The 18,826-nt window shown below is 35.9% G+C and overlaps 4 protein-coding genes across 9 annotated transcripts in view; 2 read left to right on the forward strand and 2 right to left on the reverse strand.

The window, feature by feature from the left end:
• The first annotated feature begins 21 nt into the window (after positions 1–21).
• LOC126593852 (cyclin-L1-1-like) lies at positions 22–3,008 on the forward strand. Of its 2 annotated transcripts, none has more exons than XM_050260006.1 (7): positions 22–163; positions 272–445; positions 553–634; positions 1,019–1,159; positions 1,357–1,526; positions 1,675–1,945; positions 2,245–3,008. In XM_050260006.1, the coding sequence occupies exons 2-7, from the start codon at positions 294–296 to the stop codon at positions 2,779–2,781; spliced, it is 1,353 nt and encodes a 450-aa protein (XP_050115963.1). In that variant the 5' UTR covers positions 22–163; positions 272–293; the 3' UTR covers positions 2,782–3,008. The 2 variants fall into 2 exon arrangements, with proteins under 2 accessions (XP_050115963.1, XP_050115964.1); XM_050260007.1 differs by having other exon boundaries at positions 22–157.
• A 412-nt stretch (positions 3,009–3,420) lies between these two features.
• LOC126592345 (protein HEAT INTOLERANT 4-like) lies at positions 3,421–4,190 on the reverse strand. The gene is made up of 2 exons (XM_050258037.1): positions 3,709–4,190; positions 3,421–3,649 (listed from the first exon to the last, which is right to left on the reverse strand). The coding sequence occupies exons 1-2, from the start codon at positions 4,188–4,190 to the stop codon at positions 3,421–3,423; spliced, it is 711 nt and encodes a 236-aa protein (XP_050113994.1).
• On the forward strand, positions 3,551–6,873 carry LOC126593853 (uncharacterized). 3 transcript variants are annotated; one of them, XM_050260010.1, is made up of 3 exons: positions 3,551–4,163; positions 4,682–5,127; positions 5,514–6,873. In XM_050260010.1, exons 2-3 carry the CDS (start codon positions 5,101–5,103, stop codon positions 6,423–6,425), a joined length of 939 nt encoding a protein of 312 aa, XP_050115967.1. In that variant the 5' UTR covers positions 3,551–4,163; positions 4,682–5,100; the 3' UTR covers positions 6,426–6,873. The 3 variants fall into 3 exon arrangements, with proteins under 3 accessions (XP_050115967.1, XP_050115968.1, XP_050115965.1); XM_050260011.1 differs by having other exon boundaries at positions 5,073–5,127; XM_050260008.1 differs by having other exon boundaries at positions 3,551–5,127.
• Positions 6,874–7,048: 175 nt separating this feature from the next.
• LOC126593851 (protein BONZAI 3-like) overlaps positions 7,049–18,826 on the reverse strand; it is a 40,856-nt gene continuing 29,078 nt past the window's right edge. Inside the window, exons 2-17 of one of the 3 annotated variants that reach the window (XM_050260004.1) lie at positions 12,271–12,438; positions 10,655–10,702; positions 10,354–10,502; positions 10,206–10,254; positions 10,053–10,109; positions 9,555–9,734; positions 9,319–9,453; positions 9,149–9,210; positions 8,934–9,030; positions 8,732–8,846; positions 8,553–8,629; positions 8,241–8,378; positions 7,960–8,118; positions 7,755–7,868; positions 7,565–7,661; positions 7,049–7,360 (exon numbers count right to left, since the gene is read on the reverse strand). In XM_050260004.1, coding sequence (XP_050115961.1) covers positions 7,233–7,360; positions 7,565–7,661; positions 7,755–7,868; positions 7,960–8,118; positions 8,241–8,378; positions 8,553–8,629; positions 8,732–8,846; positions 8,934–9,030; positions 9,149–9,210; positions 9,319–9,453; positions 9,555–9,734; positions 10,053–10,109; positions 10,206–10,254; positions 10,354–10,502; positions 10,655–10,702; positions 12,271–12,414 — 1,749 coding nt within the window. In that variant the 5' untranslated portion in view covers positions 12,415–12,438 and the 3' untranslated portion in view covers positions 7,049–7,232. Of the gene's footprint in view, positions 7,361–7,564; positions 7,662–7,754; positions 7,869–7,959; positions 8,119–8,240; positions 8,379–8,552; positions 8,630–8,731; positions 8,847–8,933; positions 9,031–9,148; positions 9,211–9,318; positions 9,454–9,554; positions 9,735–10,052; positions 10,110–10,205; positions 10,255–10,353; positions 10,503–10,654; positions 10,703–12,270; positions 12,620–18,826 lie in introns of those variants that run through there. The other 2 variants (XM_050260003.1, XM_050260005.1) reach the window with 2 other exon arrangements.

An 18,826-nucleotide genomic window follows, 5' to 3' on the forward strand; every position in this document is an offset into this window, starting at 1 on the left:
CCAATTGAAAACAACCCAAAACAAACAGGGAGCAGAACCAAAAAACACAGCCATCTCTTTACGTCGTCGTTTCACTACCATTCTGAAATGCTCAGAGCCAATTTCTTGGTCTCATGCATCTTCTCTTCGATTAACTTCTGGGCAACCAAACGGGAAGGTAAAGGTTCGTTCTCGTCCCTTCGATTACCAATTTTTCTCTGTAAATATCGAAACTTTTATTTTTATTTTTTCAGATTTAATTGAATTTTTTTGGAAATTTAATTTTGTGCAGAAGCTTGTTAGGGTTTTGGACGATGATATACACGGCGATAGACACCTTCTACCTGACCGACGAGCAGTTGCAGAACTCGCCGTCGAGGAAGGACGGGATTGATGAACCCAAGGAAACCACGCTCAGAATCTACGGCTGTGATTTGATCCAAGAAAGCGGAATTCTGCTCAAATTGTATGCTGTTTCCATTTTTTTTTGTTTAAATTTGTAGCGATTATGGTTCTTCTTTAATTTGAGGGGGAATTACTAAAGTTTGATTTGCTTGATTTGATCACTTGCAGACCTCAAGCTGTAATGGCGACTGGTCAGGTTCTGTTTCACCGCTTCTATTGCAAGAAGTCCTTTGCTCGCTTCAATGTCAAGGTATTTGCTTTATCTGTGCATTTAATTTATTCATTTATTGCGATTACCTGAAGCATTCCACCGCGATTAGGAGTGTTCGGTGTACTTATATCTTCGATTTGCCCATATAATTGTATTATACGACGTTGTTTTGACAACCCATGTTTTGAAATTGAGAGCAATGATTGATTCCTTTTAACATTTTTCCTCCTAAGTTTTTTGTTATGTGTGCTGATGAAAATGTACCTCATACAATCGCATACAGCGTTTATTAGGAAAAAGATGTCCGCTGTAGCTGTAGTAGGTTAAATGAGTAGCTTTTATCTCTTTGTTTTCTTTCAGTATTCTCCAATCTCTCATTTCATATTTACATTAGTAATTTAGTAATGTGATGTTTTCTTGTAGAAAGTTGCGGCTAGCTGTGTGTGGCTTGCATCGAAACTGGAGGAATGCCCTAAGAAAGCCAGACAGGTGATCATTGTTTTCCACCGGATGGAATGCAGGAGGGAGAACCTACCCATTGAGCATTTGGATCCATATTCAAAGGTTAGACCGACATATGCTATATTTGTATAGATTTCATACTACAATCGTTGTTTTTCATTATCATCCTTTTGAACCCAACGGATCAAATCTATTGTCTCCCTCTTTGGTGTGCACAAGTGAATGGTTTTAGTCCTTTTATTATCACACTTAGTAAAGCATATCAAAGTTTCAAGCTTTTTGTTTTTTTGTTTTTCCAGAAATATTCGGACTTGAAGATGGAGTTGAGTAGAACAGAAAGGCATATTTTGAAAGAGATGGGTTTCATTTGTCATGTTGAACATCCTCATAAATTCATATCAAATTACCTTGCCACTCTGGAAACACCTCGGGAATTAACACAAGAAGCCTGGAATCTAGCAAATGACAGGTACTTCTCTCAACATACACCAATTGCTAATTTACTTTGAGACCTTCAAACTTTATATTGGTGTTTATTTATTTAAAATTTTCTTTTTGCTTGGTATATGTATAGATTCTGATTGTTGGTTAAATTCTCACGAACTTTTTACTTGCAGTTTGCGCACAACATTGTGTGTTCGATTCAAGAGCGAGGTGGTTGCTTGCGGTGTGGTTTATGCTGCTGCTCGGAGATTTCAAGTACCACTTCCTGAAAATCCACCATGGTGGAAGGCATTTGATGCTGAGAAATCAGGGATTGACGAAATTTGTAGGGTTCTGGCTCATTTGTACAGCCTTCCTAAAGCAAAGTACATACCGGTCTGTAAAGAGGGTGACTCTTTTACATTCTCTAACAAGTCATGGATTTCATCTCTGCCAGTTACAAAGGTAATTCTGACTCGTTTTCTTCTAATTTTTTCCCCTCCCCGTTATGATTTATTTAGAGCCAGGGGGCTCTATGATATTCTCTCTTATCTCTACAGCTGCCATTTTCAACAGCTTATTGCATCTTGATACTGTAAGTGCTGCTGTTTTTCTCTAGGAAGGTTCATTAGATTCATACAATCACTTGCTTATCGGTGGTTTAACAGCAGCACTGCTGGCTGCAAGCAAGAATGCAGCTGGAGAATATGAAGAAAATGAAAATTACATAACGTGGATTTTTCCTTCTCATTGCTGTTTTGTAGGAAGTTCCAAAGAATGCTCCCGCTCCCGCAGCTATTGATGATACCTCTAATTCAAAGGATACAACAGCATTGAATCCTGAATCTAGTGGATCAAAGGGTGTGTTGGTCAAGCTACCCGTTGACAAGCCAAAGGACTCTAAAGAGAGTGGTGATGAAGCCAAGAGCATGGCTGTTGAGGAAGAGGCAAGAGAAGATGTCAAAATGAAGTCAAAGTCTGAACGCTGCATGGAATCAAGCGGTGATAAAAGCAAGGACAGAGAGAGGGACAGGGAAAGAGATAGGGAAAGGGACCGGGACAGGGACAGAATAAGGGCTCGGGATCGTGATAGGGGCAGGGATTCTGACCGAGATCGAGATCGAGAGGAGGCCGAGAGGGACAGAAACAGGGATCGGAGTCATCGTTCAAAGGATAGAGCAAAAGACTCAGGGGGGCATTCAGACAAATCGAGGCATCACTCGTCACGCGATCGTGACTATCACAGTTCCTCGTATTCTTCCCGGGATAAGGATCGCCATAGACATCATTCGCATGCTTGAACTAATAGCCAAGACGCCTCTCCTTTTCCCTTGTAAGTGAACGAAACTGAACGTACTTCGGCTGCATTTTTACAATTTTTCAGATGTAAAAGTGAATTAGATTTCGGTAGGATGTGTGCAATGCACAGCATTGATCCTTCTAAATCTTCATTCTGTTGTTGGATAGTTGAATACTTGAATTACTTGTGATATCCTTACATCCTTCTTGGTTGAGAACCAAACTTGTACCTCCGAAGTGTCGTGATTTCTGCACCCTTTTTTTTTTCTTTCTCATGTCTGCATGTGAAAACGCTTTTGGTGAAAATGTTTTTCAAACCAATCCTTGGTAAAAATGCAAGCAAATCCTAAAAAATCATTTGAAGTGCTTTTCGCTAGGGATAATGCTAGGGAGATCAAAGTTTTAAAACCAAATAATGTGGTTATTGATGATTAGATTGTTACTTGAGTGTTGATTAACGGGCCTTTTACTTATTGGTGACACATTATTTAGTTTGCAAATTTGATTTAAAATTTTGATCTCCGTGCATTATCCTTTCACCAAAAGTGTTTTCAGTCATTTAAAAAGTACATCCAAACGAGACCTACACCACCATCATACCATAATTACTAATTATAACTAATTAACTAGTGATTAGCAAACTAATTATTTCGTGTGTAAAACTTAAACTTATAAATCTTCATGTTTTCGAAAACCGCTCTGCGCACTTTGGCTTCCTCCACTTCCAGCTTCGGCTGCTCGTCACTCACGAGCCTCGTTTGGTCTACAGGATTGGATTCGAGTGTGTTAAACACGTACAGCATGCAGTCCGGAAACTGCTCAAACCGGCCTTCCTCAATGCGGTTCAAAGCAGCCCTTCTCTGAGAGCAACTGCAACCCAGCACGAATATTCGAGTACGAGGAATGTCGTGTTTGGACGAGGGACTAACGATTGGGTCCAACCCATCTTCATTTTCTTCAACGGAACGATTTCCTTGAAGTCGTTGCGGGATGTTCGGATTGCTATCTCGAGGGAAGGCGGAGGAGGCGGCACGACCACCACCAGAGTTGGTATAACAACATGTTCATATTCATTCTCCGTACTCAGGAAGAGGTAGACATTGTTGTTATTGTCAGAAGTGTCGATACGGAGCTTTCGGCCTTGTTCGAAAGCTTGTCGAAGATTAGAGAAGTCCCCCTTGAAGTTGTTGTGCACTTGTTCCAGCTGATCCCAGTCTTCTATCCCGAAAGGCAACGCCGCCTTCAGTAGGTCCTCCGCCAAGTACTCCGCTCCGGCCGGCTGGACCTGCTTTCGCTTTTGTAACGGCAGATCAATGTTGGTGGTGGAATTGCTACTGTTCATCCTCCACTTTCTCTTCCTCGTTTTACAAGATATTCGCAACAGGTTTTGCCGTCCTCTTAACTCCTCCATTCCGCATTCTTTTTTCTTTCGAGCAAAAATGCTTACGAGTGGAAGTGCTTCCTCTAATAGAAACAACTGTTTTGCTCCCCCAGTCCAGTTAATTTCTGTTAGGAAAAAGAAATCAAACTGAAATAGGCATTTGGCAAGCAGGATCCCGTTTGAAATTTGCTTTTGGATAGGCAAAAATGTTTTATGACAATCAAAAGATCTTCTATTTAAGTTTTTGAAAGAAAACTTGTAATGTTGTTGGTTGGAAGCCACTTTTTCGTGAAGCAGTTGAATTAATCAAAATTTTTACTAAAGACTCAGTCAGAGTTTTTTTTTAAGAAGTACTTTTGCGTAAGCACTATATTAAAATTCAAAATTTCTTTAGGACTCATTGGGAACTTATGAACAAAGCACTTGGGAATAATTCCTAAAGAAGCATCTCATATGCGCTTTTCCAAAAAACACTTTTATAATACATGAGTACTTTCATGTTTTTGTCTAACTGCAATCAGGGGTGGATCTATTAAGGGGCCAGGGTGGTCCCGGGACCACCCGAAGCTCGGAAAAATGGCTGTGAGGATCTTCAAGGACCACCCATGTTAGTGATGCTGCACAATGACTTGGCAAAACGACGTCGTTTTGAGTCAAGTCATTAAAAAAATTTAAAACCTCACTCACGTGAGAACCTTCACACGATAGAGCACTCAGCTCCTTCACACGATAGAGCAATCAGAACCTTCACTTTACCAATAATACCTAATCATCTGCCGCTCAGCCCTCTCCTGTTCCTTACGGCATCTATCAACTCTCTATTGCACTCTAGTTTCTATTCACCGTTGCACCGACGGGTGGGGCGACGACATCTCTGGTGAAAATCTGTAACCCTTCTGCATTTTTTCTCAGTGTAAAGCTTTGGTCCGAAGGCTAGCCGATGGTCCTCTTCTTCTTGGTCGAAGAGGTTTGTATTCTCTTTGACTCTGTCCATTAAATAATTTTGCCATCCACTATCTGATATTAAATTATTTGTGGTGTTCAATATTTAAATAATTTTACCATCCACTATTTGATTTATTAGTGGTGTTAGATATTTTATTTAAAAAGTATTTTTATTTTTAATGTTTGGTGGTGAATCTGATGATGAATTAAACTTTTAATGTTTCTTTGAAGTGATGGCAGCCTATTTGTGGCATGCATCTCTTTGTCTTTGGCATTCATAATATTAGAATCCCACGGGCACAGACCTAATTATAAATTTATAAATTAATCTGATTTCTCGTTTTTCATATAATATTTTTTTTAGTTTCATCAATTGATATAGATTTTTTTATTAATTGATATGTGTAGAAATTAGAAGTATGGAACGATATTACAAGCGAAAATCATCATCGATTAGTTCGGACAATCATATTCCAAATAGTTCATCTCCAAACTTGGATAGTTCCAATCCTATTCCGAACATTTCCCCTCCAATTCCAAGTAGTTCTAATCCAATTGGGGGGTAATTCCACTCCACAACAAAATGAGTTTAAAGTTGATTTGGATAATCTTGAGAGAGACCCCGGAAAGAGAATTCCAAAAAAGGATTATCCTCCAGATATTCGAGATGAGGTCCGAATAGCATATATATTGATGGAGCCTTTTAGAGCTACAAGATGGAATTCACATTATGGTACTTTGATTAGTTTGATTACTATGTTCTCATCTGTGGTCAATGTGCTTGAAATGATTGTTGATGATAATACCAATAATAGTGTGGCCGAAGCAAATATGTTATTGAAAGACATACAATCTTTTGAGTTTGTGTTTCTCCTATTTTTGATGAAATCTATATTAGGAATCATGTATGATTTATCACAAGCATTACAAAAGGATGATCAAGATATTGTGAATGCAATGGCTTTAGTCAACACATGTAAAGAACAACTACTCTACATGAGGAATGATGTGGGGTTTGACCTTTTGGTTGACAAAGTACTGTCATTTTGTGTCCAACATCATATTGAGGTTATTAACATGGATGAGACATATGTAGTTCATGGGAGGCCGTGCCGTAATTCCCACAAAAAGACCAACCGTCATCGTTACAAAGTGGAGCTCTTTTTTGTTGTCATTGATTCCCAGCTTACAGAGTTAAATGATCGCTTCAATGAAACAAGTACCGAATTGCTCATTTGTTTGGCTAGTTTGAGTCCAAATGATTCTTTTGCAGCTTTTGACAAAGAAAAGTTACTTCGCCTTGCTCAATTGTACCCTTAAGATTTTACGAAGCAAGACCTATTGACACTTGAAGATCAACTCGATATTTATATTCATTCTGTGCGTTCGAGAAGTGACTTTTCTCAGTTGCAAAGTATTAGTGATCTTGCTAAGAAAATGGTGGAAAAAAAGTTGCATCGAGTATTTCAATATGTGTATTTACTTATTGAATTGGCTTTGGTTTTACCTGTTGCAACTGCTTCAGTGAAGAGAACATTTTCCGTCATGAATATCATAAAGAGTCCACTCTGCAATAGAATGGGGGATCAATGGTTAAATGACAGCTTAGTTGTTTACATTGAGAAATATGTTTTTTCTTGTATTGACAATGAAACTATCATGACACGTTTTCAAAATATTAGATCTCATCGTGTACAAATTTAGTATTTCTAGCTTGTTTAGCACAAAGATTATGAATGAAAATTGTAGTTACCATTTATTTGTTCAATGATATTTTCATCTTGTTTTTATTTTTGGAGCTTTTATATTGGAACCACCCTAAGTTAAAATCCTGAATCCGCCACTAACTGCAGTCATAAGCATTGTTAGTTGTCATGAAAACTTTTAATCATGCCAAAAATCATCGAGGCAGATGCTTGGACTGCAAGAAAGAACACCACCAGGGTCAAACAGAGATTTTATAAATTTCCGATAGATTCTAGAATTTGACGTTTATCAATCAATGAAATGCGTTGTAGTATCGAGCATTCGTATCTACATTTCACACTGTATTAACATGAGTGCTCGATACTACAAAGTATTCGGTATGTCCCTTTACAACGGTACAAAGAAGAAATCCGTCAACGGTCAGGCAGGTGATGCTTGGGCAGCGGCATTGAAGGTGAGCGGCTTGATGTCCATGGAACGCATGTAACTCAAAAACTGTCCGGGCAGCTCTTCCAAAAGACCTTGAACAACAGAAATCTGCCCACCTGCTTACAAGTTACAAACCCCACAGATTTTGTCAGCTAAAATACGATAGAAGACCCGAGAAAAAATAAATTTACGATTGCCAATTTAATACAGGTTGAATGAAAGTCTGAACCACAGTTCTAGTAACTTCGCCTCACACGATGTTGACGTGCACCTAAAGGTACAATGGATGTTTAGAAAGAGAAATGGAGGTCATGGATACTTACTCTGCACATCTCTCATTGGAACGAACTGGACAATGTCACGCGTAGCTATGTGACCTGTAGAACTTTTTAATCGTTGCCCGTTGTCAGCGTCAAGGATCTGCCAAATACAAAAGATTCAGACGAAACAACTTCATGATATGCAGAAATCAAAAACCAGTATGTGAAAATCCTGAATAACCACAAGTATTACCTTCATTTCTTTGAAATCCGCATTACCAACTCCAACGATGAGGATTGATAGAGGAAGATTACATGCTTTCACCAAAGCATCTTTTGTTTCTTGAAGGTCAGTGAGGATTCCATCCTAGAAAACAAGATGGCATTTATATTATCAATTTTGGTAAAACAAAGAACCGAGGAGTTAAAAATTCAATTTGAATTCGTCCGGCTCTTACCGTTATAATGACCAAGACGTAGTACTTGTTGGACGAGAGGGACCTGGTGGCAATTTTAGCAGCCCTGTTAACCACTGGGCCAAACAACGTCGGTTCTGACAGAGCAACATCGCGTTGAGCATTGGCATAAGCAGCCATTATGCCTTCAACTCCGACAACCTGTTAAATAAACGACACAATTGAATTTACTGAGATGGTTAAACAAAATTAGGTCAGTGTATTGAACGAGATTGCAAACCAAGGGTAAAAGAGCATTGCAAAGAGTTAACCTACTCCTTTACCTCAGATTCACTTGAATCTCCATTCAAGTTGAAGCAGTGTGATACAGTTCCATTAGCCGTCCTTCCTCCAAAGCCCCAAGCAGGAAAACTCTTATCAGCATCGTAGAACTGAATGACTGGTCCTACTTCTGTTATAGCCTGCAAATGACAACATCTAATCAATCAATATGCTTTCGCTAAATATTGAACAGAAAGGTACCCATAACAACAAAAGCTCGAGAACAAACCTTAATTATGTACCAATTCATTACACGTCTGCAAAAAGAATGTGGTCGATAAGATAGAACTATCCCTATTGAAGCACATGCTTACCTGCTGGTAAGAATTCGGCCGGCCATTAGGATCAATATAGTGCAAAGACTCGGGATTTCTAGGATCTCCATTTGAAGCTGGACAAAATTTAATATTCGAAACAAGAAAATATATCAAACCCATGAACTTTTGCAGAATGAAGACTGAATTAAATTACTAGACTATCAGACATTGCTTACCCGTAAAATCAACTGCAACCATGCAGTTAAGCTCAAACCCACTAGATATATAGTCAACAAAGGTGAATTGTTCTTTCTCACAAAATTGGTCCACAAATAGCTGACTCTTCAAAACCTACGTTAACATATTACAAAGCAAACGTGAGTAAATTCAAATTGACATGAAATACTAAGGAATTGGACTGCAAGATTGAATATATACCTTTTCATGACCCGCACGAGAAGATGGAATAAACATGTTCGCCCCACGTCCTTCTTTGAATAGTTTTTCAAGGTCTGCTACTGATTTTCGGAGTCTCCTGAGTAAAACGAATAGAGGGTAATTTCAAAACCTTCATTTTTTTGTGTTCCAGGCGCAAAACAATGATATCATGCAAGAAGTAACAAAACAAAGAGTTGGAACCAATCAATAATTACCCAATAAGAATGTGTTTGCCATTGTTGTTGAAATCAAAACACTCAATAACCAGCAGGGCGTCCTGCATCAAATTGAAGAAAATTAAATGATCTCTCTATCGTATTTGTCAATTACCAAAATTTATATACCCTAATTTAACAGGTAACCAAGCAATAATTCACAAGCTTACCTTGCTTCTGAACTGTTGCATACTCAGGCATAATGGTTTCCAGGTCGGGTGTAAATTGTTATCCACCACTTCAGTCTTGCAAATTGGAATAGAATCCCCAGTCTCAACAGTTCTTGATATTATTAAGAAAGGATCCTGAAGTGAAGAATCGGGAAAAGAAACCTAAGAATCATACAATATAAGAAATTTGTATATACAAGTAAAAAGATCGCACGAAGCTTCTTTGAAATGCGTACGCTTTTAGAAAAGAGATCTTTGTTGTCCAAGTGGGCACAGCGGAATTTAATCTCTACAGCACTCCTAGAAGCAATAGTTTCCTCGGCATGCACGGTGAGTGTTCCAAAGTTTCTCAAACCTCCATGCCCCTTTTTGCCTTTCAGAGTCATTGTTAAACTTCGATTTTGTATAGTCACAATCTGCCGTCAGAAAAGAGAGTACACAGCAAACTGTAAATTAGGTTCGACTTCATTTACTAGAAAACGATGAAATCTTAGGTACTGATTTCAATACATTTTGGGCAACAGTTTTGCATATGATTAAATAAAGGAAACCACTACAAGCTATATCGTTAACTTTCCTTAGCTGCATCAACGGTGAGTAGTGCTGTAACTATAACATTGAAAATTAAACATGAAAAGAAACACATAACTCGAAGTATTAATTAAATGAGTCTATATACATATCACACCAGCTCAATGAAAATATATGAGCTGAACAGATTTCAAGAGACTTACCTCTGAAAGGTCACAACTGCCTTCTCCAAGAAACTCTTGATCCCTCAAATTCAGAGTCTGCAAGGCAACAAAATAAGGTTGGTTAACACATGAATTGTATTAGGTTTTTCGTTCTAAAAGAAATGTTAAAAATTCAAAGAAGTCTCGTCATACCTTTACAGGTACATTGTGGAATTGTGTATCAACATCGTAGACATGGAATCTTGGAGGAGAACACAAGAAAAGAAAATAAGCAAACGTCTGATAAACTACAAAGATATCTTCAGAAACATAGGTGCTACAGAAAATATGAGAAACTTACATCAAATTCTGCACCATCTCGGACTGATAAGCTACTGAAACGTTCTGTATCCATACCGGATTTAAATTGTTCAGTATGACTTCAGTTCTCCCAAGTTCCTCTAGCTTACCATCATTCTTCTTGAGGTATACAACCACCATAGGATCACTCTGAAAGAAAAATAGAGAATTTTTTAGCCTCGATAGTAAACTCGTAGCGGTCAGATGACACTATTACAATAACTTTGTTACTAACTTAGATAAAACTTAACCAGTATTTTAACTGCTATGTTATCACAAGTAAGGTGACATGGATAACATACCTTGGAAAGGAGATCACGATCAAGCAGCTTGGATGCTGAAAAGGATAACTGTAGCACAAAATTGAAAAACATTAACACAAAAGAACAAAAACAACAATCAAGCCTAATTTCATTAGACTTCTAGTTTGTCATTGCACTCGGTTTTGAAAGACAAAAGGTGAAAGACGAGGAAATAAAGAAACAAGGCCCTTGGAATTTGGAATTTGCCCCAATCACTTGAGACAAATAATATTTTCAAAATACAGCTACAAAATTAAGAAAGATGGTCACATTGTGGGAGTATAAATTTTTTAGAATCTTGTGAGGTTATAAAATATATGCACTCAATGTATGAATAAAATAAAATGAGACTTTGGATACGGTCCTTAAATATGAATATTCTTTGATTGAAATCTTGTTGGTTTTTAATTTTTGATCGAAGTCTCTGAAATTAATGTAATAATTTATTTCTATGTACGTTACTATATTTTTTAAATTAAAAATTAGAAATTTTAGTTGTTTATATAAATGAGATTTTAAATAAAAAACCATAATTTGTGGGATTAAAATATAAATATACTATTGTGTGTGTGTATATATATATATAAACATGGGTACATTCATCAAAATTAACCAAAAAAAATTATTGTATCAAAACATAGGTACATTCTTCAAAATTACAAAAAAAAAAAAATATTAGGCTTAATAATATTAGTAAATTTCTTTGATTAAACTTGACATGGATACATTTTAAAATTAAAGAAAAAAAAATTAATGTATCCATATAAGTTTAAAAATGGATTAGAAAAAAAAATTGAATAGATTTTATTTGAAAAAAAGGGTACATTTTACATATAACAAATTGATATAAAAAAATTTAGTCATAAATATAAATATACTAATTATATTATTTTTAACATTAAATGAATATATTTAGATATAAAAAAATATTTTATTATTGAAATAAGGAAACTTTAACGAAAAGCACCGGTACTGTTCACTTTAAAGAAAAATCATATTTTTACACTAAAAAATCAATCCTGATACTATTCACTTTACCCTTTATTTTGTCCTTATTATTAAAAGTTTTCAACATTTTTCGTTAGTTTTCCTAATAATTAATGATGTTATTAATACATAATTACTTTAATCGAAAACTAAAAAAAGAATAGAATTTTAATCAATGAATTAGTAAAAGGAAGGATGAAAACGTAATTTCTCCTAAAATAAAATAAGATTTGTAAGGTTATCTCGGGAGAGGATCCTCTCCGGACCCAAACCCACCGGAGCCTCCGGATCCGTCTTCTTTAAAGGCCAAGTCGGCGTCGTGGGCTTTTCCGGAGTCGGAGTCGTGCTTTCCTCGGAGTTGGTTGTCGGAGAAGATGCAGGAGATGCATAATTGAAGAAGAAGACAAACAAAGAAGGAAGAAGGAAGTGAAGAAGAAGCAGAACCAAATCTGCAGAGAAGAAGGAAGAAGGAGGAAGATCCGGAAGCTCCGGTGGGTTTTGGTACGGAGAGGATCCAGCCAAAATAACTAATAACTAATATCCAAGAAAAGAATGAAATAGAAATTCCAGAAAAACAAAGAAATTAGAAATTCAAAGGTCACACTGCAGAAGCAGTGCCGGAGTTGTACCTCGAGTTGCGTAAAATGCGGGTAAGCACCATGCGCCCTGTAAAAGAATTCAATGGCATCGTTGTGTGCGCCGTCGTTCTCGGCGTCCGGTTCGGTGCCCACGGCGGCCTTGCCTCCCCTCAAGTCCGAAAAGCGTCCTCCCATCCCTTTAAATCAAAAATCCCAAACCTTTATCAGTACTCTCTCTCTCCTCTTTCTTCGTCTCTCTGAAATTTGGGAACCCGGAAGCAAATTGCGACTGTTAATCGCAAGATCAGTCTGCTAATTAGGAGATTTTGCGTGATTAAGGTTCGTAAAACCCTAAGGATTATGGGATTTGATTCTTTGCGATGCGCATATATGTATACATATTATATATATATATATATATATATATATATATATATAATTATATATATATATATATATATATATATTATATATTGGTGGTTTATACATTATCCTCCTTAACAGTAATTTTTCAACGCGGATAATAGATGGTTTAATGTCTCGAAGCTTCACTTTATGAAATTATTTTTAATACATCAATATTTTTCGGATATTTTCCATTAAGGGGCTTTTCTCTCTCTCTCTGATCAAAATTTCCAGTCTTTGCAGGACATTCCTGCAAATATCATAAACCTCTCTCTATCTGATCAAAATTTCCAGTCTTTGCAGGACATTCCTGCAAATATCATAATCCTCTCTCTCCCTCATCAAAATTTCCAGTTTTTGCACGACATCCCTGCCAATATCATAATCCTCTCTCTATTATCCAAAGGAATTCCCCAAATTAATCTTTTATATTATTTTATACATATTTAGTAATATTTTATTATTACCACTGTCTTTCTTTTTTCATTCCTAATTTTTTTTTTCCCTCTGATCTTCCTTTTTCTTCCTAATTTTGCTCCGACCCTCTCCCTCTCTTCATCTTTTTCTTTTCCTTTCCACTCTCTCCTCCCTCAAACCAGCGTCATTCATCACCCCCTTTTGTTCTCTCCTTTTTTTCTTTTCCTTTTCTTTGCTGTTGTGATTCCTCTAAATTATTTATGGCACCACAGATTCTGATTTCCCAACTTCAAATCCCACGACAAATTGAAATCGTGCAGAGGTTCCTCTCTGTAGCGCCATGGATTTCACAACCACTTTGTTTCTCGCCCTCTGATTTTCTGGGAAAAATGAAGAATTTTTCTATTGAGTTTGTTGTTATTATCGAATTGATTTTTTTTTTCTTTTCAAATTTTGGTGGTTGGATGTTGAGAATTAGGCGGTGGGTGTGGTGGGTTTCAGATTTGGGTATAGGTGGCCAGAGTTGCAGAGAAGCAGACGACTTGCAGCGTGATGACGATGCAGCGTGCAGACATTGTACGCAGCTTTAGAGACGGGATTAGCAATCCCATATGTTTCGGGCGGCCTAGCTAAGAACTGGTAGCGAAGGATTTAGTCGGCACGAGTCCGACTTAGTCCATTAAACTTAATCCTTGTTCCAACCAAACACGGATTAGAAATCCTAGCCAAGTCAATCCAGTAGGCTTCACAAGCAACCCTGTAATGTTATATTTATGTCAACTTTAATAAAAAACTTCTCAATTTTAACGAAAATCATATTTTTATATTAAAAAATTAATTATATTATTATTTACTTTAACTTTTATTTTTTTATTAAAACTCAAAAAATTTAAATTTTTGTCATTAATTTTCCTTATATTTATAGCCAAAATAACTAATAACTATATATATATATATATATGTATATTTCGCAAAACTCAATATATATGTAAATTAAATAAGAAATTCCAAGAAATAGAGATTCCAGAAAAACAAAGAAATTAGAAAATTCAAAGGTTGGTAGGAGCAGGGATTTGAAGGCAAATCGATCAGACAGCAGAAGCAGTGCCGGAGTTGTACCTCCAGTTGCGTAAAAAGCTGGTAAGCACCATGCGCCCTGTAAAAGAATTCAATGGCATCGTTGTGAGCGCCGTCGTTCTTGACTTGGGTTCGGTGGGCCTCGTTAAACCCTGAGGATTATGGTATTTGATATTTAGGCAGTGAGATCCGTTTCTTGCATGTATGTAAGAGGAATGCCTGCCAAGTGCGTGCTTTATATGTTTTCCTGCCTTACGTGGATATTTCCTTGAAGCTTCAATTTGTGGAATAGTTGAATAGGTGAATATTCTTAAGAAGATTCCGGTCCAAGTTTTTGATTGAAATATCCAAGTTCCAACAACCCACCAACAAGTATATTTGTATTCGAAAATGCTTAAGAAGATTCTCTAAACCAAATTAAAATAATGAAGAAATAAAATTAAAATAATTTCCTAAATTTTAAGAAAATGTTTCATGAATTACTAATTTTCTAAACCAAATTAGTGGGAATGATATCACGCGCAATATTTGCTCAATTTGTTTATGAACTGAAATAACCAAATAAACACATTCATCTAATAGATTGGTTTACTAGTTTGAGGACTAAATGGAATCGAACCAAATCAAACTGAATTGTTGAAATTGCTTACAAGGGTTGGTGCAATTGGTAAGGGCGTGAATGTGGTTAACCGCAATCCAAGTTTGATTCTCGCATCCAATAGTTCTCGTTGGTGCGAGATATGTAAATTTCTATGTAAATCTATTAAGTAGTAGCTAGCAGCAAAGTTTAAAATATCGATATTATCCCGATATTTCTATAGAAATTTCTGTGTTTTTAGACTACCGATATTTCTGATCATTGATATTTTAGACCTTGATAAGAACTCTACGTGGTACTAAGTCACTCATGTATCTTACCATGCAATGTATAAAGTGTAAAATATTGTACTAATTCATTATATATAAATGATTATGGTGTGTTTAAACTTCTTTCATTAATTACTACATATTTTCTACACTCACAATATTTGCCAGCTCGCCATATAATCAACTTACTTCAGTTAAATCCATCATGCAATGCATTTCCTTCCAATTTTTTGTAATAAACTAATAGATAATTGACTAAATAAACATCCTGCAAAGTTTCAATAAAAATTTCCAAGTTTTTCTTACAATTTCCGTGGTTTTTATTCAATTTTTATCGATATCAATAATATCTCGATATTTCCATCGAAATTTTCGTGTTTTTGGATTACCAATATTTCCGATATCATCGATATTTTTGACCTTGGCTAGCAGTTAGATGTTATGCGTAACGCTGATAGTAAGAGTAGCCAATTTCCTCATTTCTTCTTCGAAGTTGGACTTTGGAAAATTTTGAATTGTATGGCATGTGGGAAACAAATACTTGGGAATAAACTTAAGCGACTCGACTCCAATGTTTTTTTTTTTTTTTCCATGGAAGTTGATTTCAATATGTTTATGGAAATTTTTCTTACCGCGGTTTTGCTGGCGTCACCAGAATGACATATCAACTTTATATTCTATATAAAAAAAAAAAAAAAAAGGTTATCAACTTTAGACAAATTTGTCAACAATTTCTTGGGTATGCTTGCTGCTGATTGCTGACCATCTCATTGCAACGTTAATGAAATCTCAATCACACGTACATACGTCCAGTGACGTATTTAAGATTTGGATATTGGGGAATTTCAATATTAAAAATTTAAGTTTTTAGACAGAAACAAAGCCAGAAACACGTAAAAAAATTTAGTTTATTAACTGAGGTACTTCATGGAACACTAATGGGTTTGTTGTCGTCAGCTAAACTATGTTGCATAGATGTCAACACATGTCGACATATGCCGAAATAATCTGATTAGTGATATCGAGAGAATTTGTCAAGTGATGTCAGCGCAACTTGTCGAGATATGCATGGCAGACATTACATCAAACACTTGATAGGCACAAAATAACATGTACCAAATAAAAGAAAAGGGTCGTAGGAAGACGTTCACATGTATATTTTATAGACTTCGAATGGTCCTGAGATCACTTGGTCCCAATGCGCATCCGCCTCTGCATGCGTGTAGACGTTTAGATAGTTTAAATACAATGTGAAATCTAGATCACACAAAATATCCCTTCATGTATAGAAAGGATTTGGATCCCATCCGAATCCAAATTGTGGGGATCCTAGGGATCCTCATATCTGAGTCATTCATCGTGCATCATGCGTTCATAAATTATTTGACATTTTTTAATTTAAAATTAAACACAGATAGTACCTAACGAAAACTAGCCGCACAACGTACGATAAACAGCTAGCATATGGGGATGCCTAGGATTCCCACAAAGTAAATCCTGAGAGGATCCTCTTCCATTGTAATTTTAGTCACTATATATTTTTAACATAATATTTTATAACATTGGCCTATAAATTAAACCGTGGACATGAGATGGTGGAGTGGAATATTCCACTTTTAAGAAAATTTCGTTGGTAATATATATATATATATATATATATATATATATATATGTACAAACCTTTTACTTAAAAAAAAAAAAAGATTTCTATTCTTTTGGTAAAAAATGAGGACTATTCCATACATAGGCCATCTCTAACCGAGGGCTGGCCAGAGGGCTCGTTTTAGTCCTATGGCCCTCCAAGATTCTCCAAGATATTAATATTTTAATGAACAGTACAGGGCCATATTTGCCTCCATCTCCAACCGAGGGCCAGAGGGCCAGATGGCTCGTTTTAGCCCTATCACAAAAAACCGTCTCCAACCGAGGGCCAAACATAATTTATTATTTAAAAACTACAACTAAAATGTTGTTTAAGTTTCATGTTGTATAATTTTTATGTTGGTTAATTTTATTTAATGTTGTTTCATATTGTTTAATGTTGTTTCATGTTACTTAATTTAATTTAATGTTGTATAATGGCTTAGGAAGTTATAGGAAAAAAATAGAATTTAAAAAAAATATGAAACAAATTTTGTGAAATAGAAGTTATAGGAAAAAAATGGAATTTAAAAAACAATATGAAGTAAATTTTGTGAAATAGAAGTTATAGGAAAAAAAAATATGAAACAAATTTTGTGAAATAGAAGTTATAGGAAAAAAATGGAATTTAAAAAAAAAACCAAATTTTGTGAAATAGAAGTTATAGGAAAAAATAGAAGTTATAGGAAAAAATAGAAGTTATATGAAAAATTTTGTAAATAAAAAATAATAATAATAATGTAAAAAAAAAAATTTAAATCAAATGCAACGGCTAGTAGCCGTTTCATTTGAATTTTTTTTTTAAAACAATCCTGTCGGTTATAACTGACAGGAATACACCATTATTTAGTATATTAAATAATAGTATGTATTCTTGTCGGTATAACCGACAGGAATAACAAAACTATAAAAAAAAATAGCCAGCCCGGGGCTGGCTGGCTGGCTGGCTGGCCGAAAGCAGCCAGCCCTCTCTGATCCCGTGGGTCCCTCCCAAATTCCAGAACCCTCTGGCCTAGCCCTCGGTTGGAGACGGTTTTAAGGCTCTTTTCGGCTCTCTGGCCTTCTGGACCCTTCGATTAGAGATGACCTCAGTTGATTGATTTTCCTATGTGGTTGGAAATAATGAATATTCTTCACATGTGCATTTGGAAAGGTTGTGAGTTGGCGATTTGACTGATTAGTAGGGTTGGCGATTTGACCGATTAGTAGTTGGCGATTTTGGCTGACTAGGCGGAGACCAATTCGAGTTTTTGTTTGAAAGACAAGGATTGTCTGCCCTTTTTGTTTCCATGCCCTCCCGTACCATTTTATTTTGTGTGGTTACAGTTAAACCACGTTAATATTTTATATTGTTTTTTTTATAGAGATAATAAGACAAAATAAATAGGAATATAAAATATTGACGTGGCTTAACCGTGACCACACAAACAGGATGGTATATAGAAGGGCATGAGAACAAGGAGGCAGACAATCCTTGTCCTTGTTTGGAATATACGATGCCGGTCCCAGTTCCAACAGCCTGCCGACTAGTAAATTTGTATCGAAAATGCTTTAGAAGATTCTCTAAACCAAATTAAAATAATGAAGAAATAAAATTAAAATAATTTCCTAAATTTTAAGAAAATGTTTCATGAATTACTAATTTCTAAACCAAATTAGTGAGAATGATATGACGCACAATATTTGCTCAATTTGTTTATGAACTGAAATAACCAAATAAAAACATTCATCAAATAGATTGGTTTACTAGTTTGAGGACTAAATGGAATCGAACCAAATCAAACTAAATTGTTGAAATTGCTTACGAGGGTTGGTTCGGTTGATAAGGGCGTGCATGTAGTTAACCGCAATTCAAGTTCGATTCTCGCATCCAATATTTCTCGTTGGTGCGAGATATGTAAATTTCTACATAATTCTATATAAGTAGTAGTTAGCAGTTAGATGTTATGTGTAACGCTGATGATAAGAGCAGTCAATCTCCTAATTTCTTCTTCAAAGTTAGACTTAGGAAAATTTTGAATTGTATGGCGTGTGGGAAACAAATAATTGGGTATAAAAGTTGACTTCAATATGTTTATGGATAAAGCTTAGTCTATAGCAAATTATTTAGACAAGACTTTTTACCGCGGTTTAGTTGGCGTCACCAGAATGACGTCAATATTATCACGAAAGCATGCATCAAATTAAATGGTATATCACG

The sequence above is a fragment of the Malus sylvestris genome, chromosome 12, assembly GCF_916048215.2.
Source record: "Malus sylvestris chromosome 12, drMalSylv7.2, whole genome shotgun sequence".
Taxonomy (NCBI): domain Eukaryota; kingdom Viridiplantae; phylum Streptophyta; class Magnoliopsida; order Rosales; family Rosaceae; genus Malus; species Malus sylvestris.